Source organism: Papaver somniferum, chromosome 3 (genome assembly GCF_003573695.1).
Source record: "Papaver somniferum cultivar HN1 chromosome 3, ASM357369v1, whole genome shotgun sequence".
In the NCBI taxonomy this organism is placed as follows: domain Eukaryota; kingdom Viridiplantae; phylum Streptophyta; class Magnoliopsida; order Ranunculales; family Papaveraceae; genus Papaver; species Papaver somniferum.
Genome location: NC_039360.1, coordinates 20008593 through 20024853, shown reverse-complemented (window position 1 = coordinate 20024853; position 16261 = coordinate 20008593). Strand labels below are relative to the sequence as shown.

Here is a 16261-nt window from a genome sequence, read left to right as displayed (position 1 = left end):
GAAAAGACGCATATAGCCTTTCTTCTTCGTTTCAACTCCATCGAATAGGTTAGTATCAGATGTAGATCTCGTTGTTAGAGAAGATGGCGGGAGAGTGGTGAGAAAGATATGGTTTGGGAAGATTACGTGCATGAATTTAGGATATATCCCAAACAACTGCATCTAATGTATCCTTATCAAGATATTTCACACCAGAAATTAGTTAGGCTTTTTCTCAGAATTTTGTTACTCTATCAGTATATAAAGAATCAATGTCTAAGTTTGTTTCTATCCGTAAATCAGTTGATAAGAGTGAAGTTTATTGAGAAAACCTAAGTAATTTTAGGCGAGTGATTTCTGTATTTTGAAGAAATGGGGAAGGAGATAATGGTTGATGAAGAGTTACTGAACAAGAACTCTGCTGCATATACTAAAAGGTATATTTTCATTAGCTAACTATGCTTTTCATCTTTGTTATTATGAATTTTTGGTTTTCGATTTAGGGATTTCTTACTGGTTCAAATTAGGGTTTTCAATTTTTTCAATTTAAGGCTTTTCAAATCGACTTCAAAATTAGGGTTTTTGATTTAGGGATAATCACAATTAGATCTTTACAGTAGTTTATGGAATGATAAGTGTTCTGTTGATGAACATTACATGAATTTTGTTACTGAATTGGTCTATTAATGGTACTTTGGTGGTTTTGTATGGATAATATGCCTCTGTGGCTTAGTATGAGATTTTGAATTAAAACTAAAATTCAGAGGATGCAGAAATGTGATCATGTCTAGAAGTTGTGCTTGATAAAAAAAAATTTATCTACTTCTTTTGTAAATGGTGTGATAACCTTCATTTTTCCATTCTCCAAAAAAGCATTATACAGATAAGATGATCCTCTTGCAAGGGTTGTCGTTTAATGAATTGGTTTTTCATAGAAAAAAAAATTTCAATTTCATACAGTCAATTATGTTTGTATATAAGAGTCATAAGAGTTGAAATCTTACATTGATATAAGAGAATTCTGGTTACACTTCTATGAGTGCCATGTGCATATCCTGTTTGTTGTATGTGTACTGTGGTTTTAGTAGTTTGGTCCAAAATACTCTTTAAAGAATCGTCTTATTTTCGGAAAGGTTCAAAGAAATGATTTTGATTGAGAAGTTATATTCCGAGATTCGTATGCTTATAGAGGAAGGGATATCTGTCACTTGATTAATGAGTTCCTGAATCGAATCTTTTCTTTTTGTTGCGTGTCTTGAAATAATTGGATGATGCACACAGAGATTTGAGAAAGTCTACTGATCATATATGTATCCGTTTATGAGAGTTCTTTGGCATTTTGTGTGTGAATTTTCTAATGCAAACCTGTTATAACTTATTTTGAATACTAGTGACTTATTATTTTTGTTCTCTTGCAGTTACATGGGACCTAATTCTGGACATATGGTTGCAAATACTTGGAGACAGGACAAAGAAAATGACAGGTGATTTGTCTTATTATGCTAGTGAAAGATGATGTTTTCTCTATTAGTTGATAGTTAGCCCCTATTGTGTAAGGGATCATATTTTGTTGTGCTAAACCATGCCATAAACTAGGTTTTTTTTGTAGCATATGATGAATATATTTTAGTGATAATAATCTTCTATTATGTAACAGGGATTCAACACCTCATAAAGGTCCAACGACAACTTTATCTCCCAGGAAAAGCCCAAGGCTGATTGAAAAAGCTAAGAGGACGGTTGGTGTTAGTTTAACTAAGATGGTTCTGGATTTTGAGAACCATGTTGAGGAGCCGACACAGGCTAGCAGTCAGGGAATTGTGAATCTAGATGATGATTCACTAGGTACTGAATTCTGGAAATCAGCCGCGGATAAAGTATATGTTGTTGAAGAAGCTGTCAATGCGACTAAGGAATCAGTGTTGCACCTTCAGAATCTTAATGCAGATGATTGTCACCCGGAAGACCAACCATGGAGCCAACCACTCATATACAGTGAGGGTGAAGATGATGCTGATTGGAAGGAGTTTTTACACAATTTTAGTATGAAAAGCAGTGCTGGTAAGGATAGTGAGGAAGACGATGAAGGTAATGTTCATATTTTGAAATTTTAGAATTCATCGATTATGTTATGTTTACAATTTGATATTAATGTGTATTTGTATATGCCTCTGAACATGTAGATGATCATTATGACCAGTTGTTGGAGACGGATGATGAAGTTGAAGGTAGTGTTGGTTTCTCTTTTAAAATTGGTTTTTATAATGATATAATGATACCCGATGTGTTAATTACTTTTTCCTTGTTGATTGTCATGACTTGAAGTTGTCAAAGAAGTTAAGGAACCACTGATTGATTTTGAGATTGAAAAGGGTAAAGGGAAGGAAATTTCTAATGGATCGGAAGATCATTATGGTCCTGAAATGGTTGGTAGGCCATTACCTAATCATGAAGTTAGAGTGGTTGATAATGGGCAACATTGGTTTGATGACAGTGATTTTGAAGATTTCCTTGTTGTTGCTGATTCAGTGGATAATGAGTTATTCCCTGAACCAGAAAATGAAATACAAGTTGTAGTTGATGACAGAATTGATGAGGGGATGGAATTTCCAGACAAGACCGCTTTTAAGAAACATCTCAGAAAATACTGTGTATCTACTAGGACAGAATGCAGGTTTAGTAAGAGTGATAATATTAGAATCAAGGCTGTGTGTAAAGGCTTTGGAGAGCCCATTCTATGTACGTAGTATATATCTGCAAGGAGGATCCCTGGTGAGGCGACTTGGAGCATAAGAGATTTCCACTTGCACCACACTTGTATTGGGGATCCTTATGGGAGGAATTCATGTGCAAATCCAGAATTTGTAGAAATGTGGTTGGGCTGGATGGTTGTCACCTGAAGGGAAAGTATAGTGGCTGTCTACTATCTGCCACTGCTCTTGATGGGCAGAATGGATTGGTTCCTTTGGGTATCATGGTTTGTAGAAACGAGTGTGCGGAGAACTAGTTCTTGTTCTTGAATAATCTCAAGCATAGATTGGCTGATCATCCCGTTGAGCCAATCAACTTCATATCTGATAGACAGAAGGGTTTGAGAGACGCTGTCCAAAAGTTGTTCCCTACTTCACCACATAGGTTCTGCTTCAGGTTACAAACTAACCTCCAACCTGATCATTTTATTGTTACAAAATACATAAAGTATGTTCTATATTCATGGCAGGCACATGTATGCAAACTTCAAAATGCACTACAAGGGATCTAAACTACACACACTATTCTGGAATGCTGCTAGAGCTTATAAGCCTAAACACTTTCAGGTTTGTTTTAGTCCGTAAATGAAATGAGTGACATTTTTTATTCTTAGAAAGTAAAATTCTTGTAACACTGAATATGTTTCAACTGTAGGCACACATGGATAGTATGATGTCAGAGAATGTTAGTGCTTGTCAGTATTTGATGGGCGAGGATCCTAAAAGCTGGTGCAGGGCCTTTTTTGACCAAAAGAGCGCTTGTGAACACTTGAGTAACAACTTTTATGAAAGTTTCAATAACATGATAACCAACATTAGGGAGAAACCTGTCTGCAAGCTAGTTTTGATGTATGGACAGCTGGTGATGGGGCTGTTTTACAAGAGAAGAAATGCTTGTGTTGGATGGGATTCTGGGGATTTGGTTCCTACTGCCAAAAAATTATTGAAGAAGATGTTTAAGAAAACAGGGGAAGATAAGGTAGAAGGAGCGGTTGCTGGCAAGCTTTATGAAGTCACAAGCATACATAATACGATATTCACTGTTGACCTTGAGAAACATACTTGCAGCTGCATGCAATGGCAGCTGAGGGGTTTCCCCTGTCAACACGCAGTCTGTGCTCTGCAGCAAATCAGGCCCAATTGGGTTGAGTAAGTGTGCAAAACACATGTAATTTTATCTATGATTCTTTCTTTATTACCAATATATGAAATGTTAAACCTGTTTGTTTTTCTTGTGTGCATTTTTATAGGTATTGTGCCAGATACTACTTAGTGGATAACTACAGGACCACCTATTCCCCTGATATAGTGCCATTGGAAGGGCCTGAGGACTGGGATGAGGTTTTTTCCTAACTCTCAACTATTCATGTTTACTTGTCCTTAATTGGATCTGATTTATGTTTGCACTATGAACTTAGACAACCTTTTACATTACATTATTAGGTTTACCTTAAATATCTGTGTGTATCTACTTAAAAGTACAATTGTGATACATGAATTCAAAGTACTCTGTGAAATATCTGAACTCAATTCTTCTCAGTTCTTGTATGAACCCTGTACCTAGCTACTTAATGGATTTTAGTGTTTGGAAGCCGGATTCCAGACCCTGCAGTAACATATATAGTGTAGATATTTAGGATGTTTAATTTTTGCGGCGGCTAAGTAATCATTTTTAGTATTATCATTCATTCTTTGTTTTTTTTTTGCTATGTCTATTACTTGGGAGGATTATTGTACACCTATTACTTACTAGGTTGTTGATCTCTTTATGCAATATTAACTTCCTTTGTTCTTCTCTTATACAGCCAAGAACAACTATTGTTCCTCCATTTCTCATTAGGAAACCGGGCCGGCCTAGGAAGAACAGAAGGAAGGCCTATAATGAGACCCTATCCGAGAAGAAAGTCAGGTGTTGCAGCAAATGCAAGCTGCCTGGTCACAACAAGACAACTTGTCCTGGTGGTGCAATTGGCTCTAATACAAAGAGAAATAGGTCTACATCTGAAGAAGGCGGACTGGCATTTCAATCCCAATCATCATCACAAGCTGGAAATGCTGGTGGTTTTATGCCTGCAACGAAGAAGCAAAGAAAAGCTACGACTCAGCAGTAGTGTTCACTGAAGATTTACTTGAAACTAGTTTTGGTTAGGATGTCTTTTGTTTGCTTTCAAGTGAGACCTATGAAACTTCCTGCATTTGCTCTGTTTATTTGGTTAAGTTTTAGTTTATCTTTTACTTTTTTTGGATATTAGCTACCTCCCAGAGATATTGTTTTTGGATGTTTTGAGTATTGGATCTTTGATTCAATGTTATCAATAAATGGTAGTATTAGTGTCATTAGCTTGCCTTGCTATGTTTTTATGATTTTATGGTTCTTCTGTCTGGTTTCTAACAGGTGAACAGGACAAAGTTTTTCGATGAGATCTCCTGAAGAAACGAGGAAAAAAGTTTAACTGAAGGGTACATTGGGCATCTTAGGTCACCCTAAATCTGCCACATGTCAGTTAACACCAGTTAACTTGTAACTGGATGGAATCTTTGTAACGGGACTACTTTGTAAGTTACCAAAAAAACGGAATTATTTTATAAACAACTTTAGAAAATGGGTTAAACTTGCAAAAGAATTTTATAAAAAAAGAATTTTGACATATCTGTAAATGACCCTTAAATTAACTATGAAAAATCATAGACTAATGAGTTTTGGTGGGGTTATCATTTGATGGTGGAATTCACTTATAGGAGAGATCTCAAAATTCTTATTAGTGGGTGTGGATGGTGCTTTTTCTACGAAAGGTAAAACGATTTTTTTAAGTCGGCTAGGATGTATGAACTGGTTTACTTGGTCAAACCGAACCTAAATCTAATGAATATGGCTTAAACTTGCAAAAGTATCGTAAAACACAACTAAAGTCGAGTAAAGATGAAGAATTAGAAAAGCTTTACCTAGACAAGGCTTATTTACGGGAGACAAGATTTCAGATAAGCTTTACCAAGGCAAGGCTTATCAAAACGAGCCAATTTCTTAGGCAAAACATATCGTGAAAAGGATTACCAAGGTAAAGCGAGAGATTCTAGGTAGGTGATACTAAGACACGCCTTATCGAGGTAAGGCAATCTTTGAGGTATGCCTTATCGAGAAAATTCAGGTTAGTCTTATTAAGACAAAGCTTACCAAAACAAAACAAAACGACAGTTTCATCTAAAGAAAATTGTTTCATCTTCCTACAATATTGCTCAGTTTTTATTATTCATCCTACAAAGGATTCATGGTATTTATTTTTCTCAAAGATAGACATCAGGTTTAAACTTTTTTTATGAGTAGCCTCATCTCCACTCTTTGTTCGAAGGCTAATTTTCCTTGATCTTATGGTTGGATAACTGTTTATCATACTTTTATGGTTGGACAAAAAATATAAAATCTTCGTCCAATCATAAAAGAACTATTATGTCCGCGTTTTTAGTTCGACAAACGGCTTTCCTTGCTCTTTTGATTAGACAAAGACTTTCCTTTGCTCTTATGGTTAGATAAGAAATATATATACCTCTCTACATACTTGTTCATGCCTTGGGTCTCTTACGAAAAATGACCATCAAGTTAATACCTGACTTTATCCAAACTTGTGTTCCTCATGTGACACACATTGATGTTAATCTTCCTCAATCTCTCCACACAACTTAGGCCGACCATCACATGCATAAAGTGACATTCATCCACCTCAGTCAATCTCGACTATGGAGAATATCACCTTTCCATATGACACATCATATCCAAAGTTGACTGAGTCACAACATAGGGGGATACCAATTGGGGTTTTGGTCCGGCAATCTATGACACGTGCGAGTATCATTATACTCACTCAGGAAGAGAACAATATGTCACAAGAAATCAGCTACGAAGGATATACTTATTATGATTGATCTTTAGTTATTCCTGATATTAGGCGAAAAATGCTTAATTATCCTATTTCTCATCCTTATCTCACTGATTTGAGATTAAGGTTTGGCAAAGGTATAAATAGAGTCAATAGAACAACTATTAGTCTTTTTTAAAAAACTTCACAACCTCCGAAGCACCATTAGCCAGTTTACCTCTCTGAAAAAGCGGGGGTACAACAACCACACCCAATAATTCGTTCGACAATATGTATGGACTAACTCTAATATAATTCCAAGAGAACCAACTTAAAAGCCAGCTCAATAAGGAAATATATCAAAGAGATTAATCTCAATTTCTCAATACAATCTGCAATCAAACAGATAGAAATATGTGAGCCTGATTGATATGGGAAATGACTTGGACGGTACTAAAGACCAATGCCCAAGTGCAAATAAATTCCTATCCAACAACAAGGTCGGATTTACCAATTAATTGAAATACGCATAATCTGTGATATTTCAATTATATAAACAAATATAATGCGGAAAAGAAATAACACAGATACCAGAAGTTTTGTTAATGAGGAACATGTAAATGCAGAAAAACCACCGGACCTATTACAGATTTGAACACCACACTATATTAAGCCTCTACAGACACTAGCCTACGAAAAGTTAACTTCGTACTGTAATGTAGTTGATCCCTAACCAAGTCTCACCCAGATTAAGGTACAATCACGTTCCTTACACCTCTAGAACCACACCGAATTCTGCGCACTTGATTTCCTTAGGTGATCTCACCCACAACAAAGAGTTGATACGACCCAAAGTCGAAGACTTATAAACAAATATGTCTCCCACAAATAAGTCTATTATGATAGATAAATATGTCTGCCACAGAAGTACCTACGAAGTTTTGTTCCGTCTTTTGATAAATCAAGGTGAACACGAACCAATTGATAATCTGGTCTTATACTCCCAAAGAGTAGCCTAGAAATATCAATCACCTCACAATAACTTAACTATATGATAGTAGAAGAAGTTATTGTGGAATCACAAAGAATGAGACGAAGAGCTTTGTGATTACTTTTTATATCTTACCTATCGGAGATAAATATCAAGCAAATCTTAGAGAAGATAATACTCAATACGATATAACAAGTAAGATCAGAACACACAACTACATAGAAAATAGTCTGGCTTCACGAATCCCAAATGAAGTCTTCAAGTCATTAACCTAATAGGGTTTTGAAAAAACCTAAGTTAAAAGAGAATCAACTCAAGTCGAACTATGACACAGGAAAGTGTCGGGATTAGGTTTTCCAGTGGCTAGAGTTCTCCCTTATATAGTCTTTCAGATCAGGGTTTGCTTTCAATCAAAGCTAAGATAGCTTAGTAACAAAGCATTCAATATTCACCGTTAAATGAAAATATGATTTAAGATTCAAGCTAAGTTTGCTTAAAACCAAAGCAATATCTCTCCACCGTTAGATGGTCTTAGCTTGTTACACACAAATTAAATATACCTTCATTTAGATATGGGTTACCGTAGCTAAACATGTATATTGAGTTGGCTCAATAATAGTTAACCGAAGTTAGCCGTATGAGCACTTTTGTCTTAACCACATTCATCTAACACTTCTAGATCAACTATGATGATCAATCAATCATGAAAGATAATCAAATGAATCTGATGGAGTTGTTCAATTGTTCACTATTTCACAGAAATATATATGAACCAATTGAATCAACGTCGGATTGATTCATAAGAACCAACTCATGAACATTAAGCCACAATTTGCAAAGATTGCATTCCTTAATTCATAATTGTGTTTGTTCATGAGTATGAAAAACATCCTTAACTGATTTTAGAACTTTAACTACTAAGTTTGAAAACAGGTACGCAAACTATAACATCCAGACTTTGGTCTTGTCCAATCGTTTGCAAACAGGCATGCAAACAGCAGTCCCGGACCTAACTCAGGTAGAACCGTTTGCGTACTGGTAAGCAGAAAAGGTTCCCGGACTTTAACAGTTAAAACTGTTCGCATACTAGGTATGCAAACAAGGTTCCCAAACCTGAATCATACCAAAACAGTTCGCATATTAGGTACGCATACTGTGTTGTATCCAGACAAAGGTTTTTGTTCTAAACTCCCGGTTCAATCATTGAAACATCCTTAGAGGACGACAATAGCTGTCTCACAAAAACTATTAGCTTATAAATAATTTTTCAAGTGATCGAATGATCAATACGAAACTTTCCGGGTCGACATCAAATGATTGTCTCACACAAATCATGTAAGATGTTTCAAGGAAATTTTCACATGATCATCTTTTGACTTATTATTTGGTTTCTAACAAATAAATTATTTCCAACTAAACTCGTCAAGAATATGATGAATGTAGCTAAAGCAAAAAGCTTCCAGCACATATTTCGAGTAATAGATAATCGAGTTAAAATCATCTCGAAATATCAAAATGGTGTATAATATAAAAGTCTATATAGCTATACGACTTAGTATCATTAGGAAATAGAATAAAATAGACTTATGAGTGATAGATAAGTTTTAGTCTCCATATACCTTTTGTTGATGAAGTTCCTCCAAGCTCTCCTCAGTAGGTTTTCGTCTTCAATCGATGAACGCCGTGAAGTCTAAATCTCAACTATACATTCTATCATAATCCGATACATAGCTATAAGTAGACTAGAAATCAAGACTATAGTTTTGATCAACTAAATTTGACAACAAGCTTGAGATAGCAACGCTTGAGAGTTCGACCGAGCAGTGCTCTAACACTCTCTCTATCTCTAGCTTTCTTTCTGCAACTAAGAACTATGATCTCATATTTTTAGCTTTACATAGCATGCAACTATGCTACCGTCGAATGTTGATAGGGAAGAAATTTGAATGATGCGTCACCAGCACAAAGGACGTGCGATCCGTTAATTCATCATGAATCATTTGAGCAACGGGAAAATTCTGCGTCGACCTTTTATCTAATAAGTGCATCCCTTCCGAAGTAGGAGTTTGTTGTATGTATTAGCTCTAGAATTACTACAATTATCCGAGCAGCAAGTACTATCAAACAAACTATAACTGATTGAAAAATCCATTCAAAGTTTCATAGTCTAAATTAGTTCATACTTATATATGCATGGTTTAATCTTTGATACAAGCATATGACTACTGGCAGGATCAACCAGGTAGCATTCCTCAATGATGCCATCTTCTGGCCTCGACCATCGCCAAAATTTCACAAGTACATCAGGCGGAAGAAGACAATAGTCGATTTTGGAAATCGTTCAGACCAACCCTTTCTCTCGTATGACTGAAGTAGCCTTTGAATGGAAATTTTCTTGGTTTAGACAAGAGTTGTTCGTGCTCAGCCTTCCACCCTCATACAAACCTTAACCATCTTTACATATATTTTCATACCCCTATTTGTCGTCATCTATAATTGGCTACCACAGCGGGAAGTGAAAATGCAGGGGATACCAAATACACCCAACTTTTTCGTCCGGCAACCTGTATAGAAAAAAATTAATATAATAGTAAGAATGCCAACTGAATGATCCATAAAAATATGTGTACAGATTTTATACCTCAACCTCTACTCAATCAGTATGTATATAGACACAAGGTCTGTGAACCTGATTGTTAAGTAAAGTACTTGAACGATCTCAAAAATCAATATCCAAAATCAATCTAGTCGTATCCAAATAATATAATTAGAATTCTACCAAGTGATTAAACTTGTTATCTATCTTTCAAGATACAAATTTTACAAGAAACAAGTCTCGTAATCGATTGTAATTAAACAGACATATCTACTTATATTGAATACGTACTAACCTGTGTAAATCTAACTATAAAGATAAACAATATAATGTGCAAAAGTAAAAACACAAGACACCAGAAATTTTGTTAACGAGGAAACCGCAACAACAGAAAAACCCCGGGATCTCGTCCAGATTGAACACCGTATAGTATTAAGCCGCTACAGACACTAGCCTACTGTAGATGGTGAAATTTGGATAAGGGGAAAAAACGTCATCTCAAGACCGTAGAAAAAATTCAACTCTCACGGGAGAGATTAATCCCTTGGTCCTCAAGGCATCCTTAGCCACGATTTCTAGTATACGTCCCCGCGAGACACTGCTGGCCGTGATGCCGTGATTCCTAGTGTACATCCTCAACGAGATAATGCTGGTCTCGTAGGTTCTATAGAGTGTAAAACTTCCCCGGCAGACTTATGAACCAGAACAACCTCAATTCCAACATGTCTTCGCGAGACACAGCTGATTGTGATGCCATGATTCCTAGTATACGTCCCCAACGAGATGCTGCTGGTCATGTAGGCTCTGTAGATGCGTAAATACGTCCCCGACGGACTTATGACCCAGAGCGGAGATTTGCATATCTCTTGTAATCACGACTCACCATATTTGAGATCAAAGACTGATTCCTAGTACATCATCGTGAGATACAATGGTCATGTCTGGTCTAGGATCTGACTCGACTTACTGAGGTTTCCTAATAACTCCTAGGACATCCCCGCGAGATACGCTGGTTATTCTACCTCTGAGCCTTTTCGACAGACTCCTATCACATCCTTTCGAGATATAGTGGTCTTATTGGCTCATCATATGAACACACAGTTGATAGACACATTTTTGTGTCTAATTTGTCCTCAATGTCCGTATTGTTGGAAATCTATTTTTGTACTAATATTGTGTTTTTATGTATTTTTAGGAAATAAACATTTTTGGAAAATTCGGCTCGAAAAGTTGATTTTGGTACCCGGAGGACAAGTGTTATTCGGACTCTCGCTTTTGGATAAGGGGTAACCTAATTACTAAGGGGTATCCCCAGGTCACCCCAAGGCATCTGCTATTCGCACCCCAGTTCAGGATAGGGGGCATATCATCTTCAACCTTTTTGAATTTCAAATTTTGGCGGGAAAATTGTTCTTGAACTGCCGTGACTAGGGTTGAGGATTTGAAGGTGTTCCAGTGAGATTCAATGGCCCAAATTAAATAGGTTTGTTCCTAGGGCCTAGATAGAGCTGGTATGGGTGTTGGATTCGGTCAAAATTGGTTAGATAACCGGTGGGAATCAAATCAGGGAAGATATTCTAAAATAGGAAAAATATTCTATTCTTGGAATTCTTGGATGGAAGAGACGTGCATGGGTTGATGCTATTGGATGGAAACAATCCCGATAGCTCAAGGATGATGCGTGAGAAGAGATAAAACAGGGAACAATCCGTAACAAATCAGAGAATTAAAGAAAAAATATCGGGAATATTTTCATGCACTTCCGAGTAATGGGAAGATTTTTTGGATTAATGAGAAGTTATTCTTGGTCCAAAGGTGTATAAATATAACTATTGGGTTAGCATAGAGGGGTGTCGAGAGTTTGGGGTCGAGAGGAGGTCCAGAGAAGCAGAAATCAAGAGTTGATGAAACTCTGTTGTTGCTGCTGCTGATGATGAAGAACACCAAGAACACGAAGAACGGACCTGCAACAACAGTCGTTTCTCTACAGTAATAACGACTCACACATGTGGGTCGTACATCAGGCAGTCTTATTTTCCACAGCGTTTGCCACACAGCGGTGGCAGTCTTATTTTGTCACTGAGGGTCGTAGGTATCTGGTTTTATTGTATTTCTCATATTCTCATCATTTGTAAACCATTTTTGATCCATAATAAATTATTTTGAGAGAATTTTTACTATGATGAGTTAAACCCCAACACTGGGATGACGGAGGAGGCCGAGCTTCATACATGGGTAATTTTATTAATTCTTTTTAAGACTTTTGCATTAAAAATTAATTGAAATATGATTTGATTAAATTGGGTGTTATTTGATTAGATGGGTCATGCTTAGCTTAGGTGATTTGATGTTCCATGCTTAACATTTACAATCAATGTTTTGAGAATCTACTTTGGCAAAATAAGAGTCCATATATGTTTTGAGCGATTATTGTTGAGAATAAATCATTGAGCCCTATGTTATGAAGATTTGCCGAATCATTAGTCCCAGTACCTCTCACCATTGTTAATATTTTTTTATATATAATTTTTATAAATCTAAAAATCCTTCACCTTCACAAGTCTTAGAGTACGAACCTTCATTACTACAACCATCAAAAAAAAAAAAAAAACTTTAATCAACAGTTGATTCCTAGCACATGTTTGCAAGATACGCTGGTCAAAGAAAAATGAGCCAAAGTCTCGCAGAGACATTAATCGGGCGTACAAAGCCTTTTTTTCTCTCTCTCCAAGCCGAGTCCCAGATGACCGCAGAGAGATAGGAATCCATTAAGAAAATATTTGGAGAGATTTTGATCCGTCCACAAAAATCTCTCTGCAAAAATCACGGAGAGATTTTTTGAGCCGTCCGGAAAAATCTCGGAGAGATTCAAATCTCTCTGCAAAAATCACGGAGAGATTCAAATCTCTCTGCAAAAATCATGGAGAGATTTTTGAGTCGTCTGCAAAATCTCGGAGAGATTCAAATCTCTTCACAAAATCTCGGATAGATTCACATGATAGGCACATGCCTTACCTTGTGCTCAAGCCTATTTCTCAGTCTCTCAAATACACTCACGGTTAGTAAATTGAGCCTGAACTATACATGGCTATCCAAAAACGTGGATGAGCTCTCTTGAGATCCGCATGCTCAACAAAGGTACCCACAAACAATAATACAGTCTTCACATGACATATGTGACCGTCATGGAGAGAGGGAGATCAGCCTTAGCTCCCCTCACACTCTGCACACGATTCTGGAGGAATTTCATTCCTTTTTACGTGTCTCATCCTAGTCATTCTCACAAATCAGAGAATATCTCTCTATCTTGGCCAACTCAGCTAAAGAGAATATTTCTCTGTCAACACATAATCACAAAGGTTGACTCAGGTTCACACAAATGGGGGGATATCAATTAGGATTTTGGTCTGGCGGTCTACGACACGTGTGAGAAATATTCCGCTTATTTCTCACCGCAGAAGAGAATAAAGGCGGTAGAATAATGAGATAAACTCAACCTAGTTTATCCCTATTCCTGAAGATACGGGAGAATTACTCCGCACGGCACGGAAAGCAATCCTTATCTTCACCGACTTGAGATTAGAGAATACAACTATAAATAAGTCATCTATTTTCCAAGCTACGATTATCTTTCTCATAACCTCTCAGAGCAATAACTTGTTCTCTGATCTCTCTCTTCATCTATTTCCCTCCCTAAGACGAGCCTTAATCCTTCTTCCCTATGACTGAAGCAGCCTTTGAACGGCCACTGTGCGTGGTTTAGACGAAGACTATTCGTGCTCAACCTCCCGTAACTCACTTTCAGAAACCCTAGAATCCCATTTCTAACCTATCTTAGATTTTAGGTAACCACATTTTGGAGACCACAGTGGGAGGTTGTTCACTCAGTTACAGATATCAATCACGGTCTTTTAGGAAGAAAGACGATTCCATCAATCCAAAAAAAAATATTCTATTGATTCAGTCTCTGTAAATCCATCACATGCTTAGAGAGTTATCCCTACCAACACTTTCTCTCTCTTTCGAGTTTGACCTTAGTGAATAGGTTAGTGCGTCCCAGATCACATGGATCTCTTCCTGCATAACAAAATGCCCTAGTAATATATTTTCATAAAAATCTACTGTTAATCCTTGAAAACGTCGGGTAAGGACCAAGGAGAACTCCCGAAGACTCAACAGAATCTTGCAAAATCTCAGATCGACATCCAGACTTATCTGAAAGCGCCTTTAGAGTTACCAATAGGGATATATCCAACAAATGTATATCGATTACACGTTTCCTAAAGAATGAGTACTGAAACTGCTGAAAATAGCACTGATGGGTTCTTGCCTGCAATCGACCTCGCCAGAGAAGATAAAGCTCATTACGAACGCGACAGAGAAAATGAGCAACCATCATGCCGACCTTATCACTCTCAAGGACCTCAAGGACCAGATGATGCTATAAACTTGGAGATTATAACGAATATTTGCTCCAAAATTCGTTTAGGTCAAGGGCCCTCAACCTGATCACAGGGGACTCGGGAAGTTTACTTTACTTTACTATTTTACTTATAACTCTTTCATTCTGTATCAGATTGACCCAGTTCTTTTCCTGTCGGATTTGTCTTTTCGTCGTTTACAGGATAAACCTAGAGAAAACTTGGAAAGGTTCCAAGAAATTGGTGACCTAGACAAAAGATTTGCAGAGCCGCGTAAGGTCATAAATCGCCAGCCGAGATGCATCTTGTCATTTTTGTGTTTCATAGGATCATGACCAGAATGCGATAAAGTATAAGATGAAACTATATTCCAAGATATTTCTCGGCCAAAGATCATACTTATCTGAATATTCAAAGCCTCCGGTCGATATGCTATCTCAACACTCGTCCTGTCATAAAGAAAAGGAGTCCTAACAATTGTACCACTAAGTCTCGATGATCCTCTATCTCGGCTAAACCAACTACTATCACTGAAGTAAACATGGGAAGGATCTGAGACCGTAGATACAAGCCACACGCTGCTCGAATTTCTGTCAATAAAAGGCTCCTCTCTAAAAAATATATGCTCGGCAGGCTATCCCATAAGTCAAAGTCATACGTGATGAGCGAAGGACAAGATATGACGATCACTTACAACTTCCTCAGGTGAAAACACAATTCTACCGCGTGAAGAAATGCCTAGAAGATTTCCAGAGAACTATCCCATGAACGAAGTCACCACAAATCGATTATTTAGCTACATCCATAGTTCTGCTAGTCCGAGAAGGCGTACACTGTTCTCAATTTTGGTTTACCATCTCCTAGAAGAAAGACAGATCTCGATAGATGATTCGGCTATGTAAGTTCGCATGAATCCTGTCAAGACACCTAGTAGAGGTGGAACAACAACTTCATCTTGTCCACAAAGACACATGCGGAAGTATCTCGACATGACTCTCCACAGATGTATCCAACCCATAGATTTATTGCATGCCTTCTCGTACGCTTCAAGGGTCTTACTTCATTTTCCAAGCGTCCCGACTCAACGGGAATCCCTACTCTTATATCAAACTGGGGACTAATTAACAAATAATCGTGCGTCACATACATGTATGGCCAACAGGAGGTGGCCCAAACATCTAGTTTTCAGATAATAAATTTAGCAACGATCAACGCAAGAGTCTCAAAAGATCGGGACACACAAGACCATTCAACTCCTCAAAACCACATCATTATAATTTATAAATTAGGGACTAAGAGACTAGAGATCGGCCTTCAAAATAGTGAACGAAACTTATTTGTGACTCAATATATCAAAGTCTCCCCTCTTTTCAGCCTCGTTGAATCTGTCACAGTTATCATGCTCTCTGCAATCAGGCGACTATGTTCCGGATCCTGACTAAATATACGAAGATTCAAATCTGAATATTTTCATTTGTTTTAGGGTTTTATACGCGTGCATCCGTACTAGGGTTTGCAATAGGTTTAAAGAGGAGTCTACAGTTTCCACTCTACTCAGACGCGGCTCATACTTTATCCACATAACTCGACGAACTAGGAAAATGGGTGGATAATTCAATAACACACCCTTGATTAGAAATACACGTTTATGTCTCTCCTATCACGTGTTAAAA

General features: G+C 37.3%; 1 protein-coding gene and 1 long non-coding RNA gene across 2 annotated transcripts; both read left to right on the top strand.

Annotated features, from left to right (window-relative positions):
* The first annotated feature begins 1995 nt into the window (after positions 1-1995).
* On the top strand, positions 1996-2385 carry LOC113362246. The gene is made up of 3 exons (XR_003365653.1): positions 1996-2067; positions 2163-2207; positions 2305-2385. It is a non-coding gene; the product is annotated as an uncharacterized LOC113362246 (long non-coding RNA).
* Positions 2386-3390: 1005 nt separating this feature from the next.
* Positions 3391-4840, top strand: LOC113359117. Its single transcript, XM_026602803.1, has 3 exons — positions 3391-3878; positions 3980-4070; positions 4535-4840. The coding sequence occupies exons 1-3, from the start codon at positions 3391-3393 to the stop codon at positions 4838-4840; spliced, it is 885 nt and encodes a 294-aa protein (XP_026458588.1).
* Positions 4841-16261: the final 11421 nt, after the last annotated feature.

Excerpts from the sequence above, each read along its gene's own strand:
- LOC113359117 (XM_026602803.1), top strand. The coding sequence starts at position 3,391 with ATGGATAGTATGATGTCAGAGAATGTTAGTGCTTGTCAGTATTTGATG. Across the intron at positions 3,879-3,979 it reads ATCAGGCCCAATTGGGTTGA|GTATTGTGCCAGATACTACT; the intron begins GTAAGTGTGCAA and ends GCATTTTTATAG. Across the intron at positions 4,071-4,534 it reads GGCCTGAGGACTGGGATGAG|CCAAGAACAACTATTGTTCC; the intron begins GTTTTTTCCTAA and ends TCTCTTATACAG.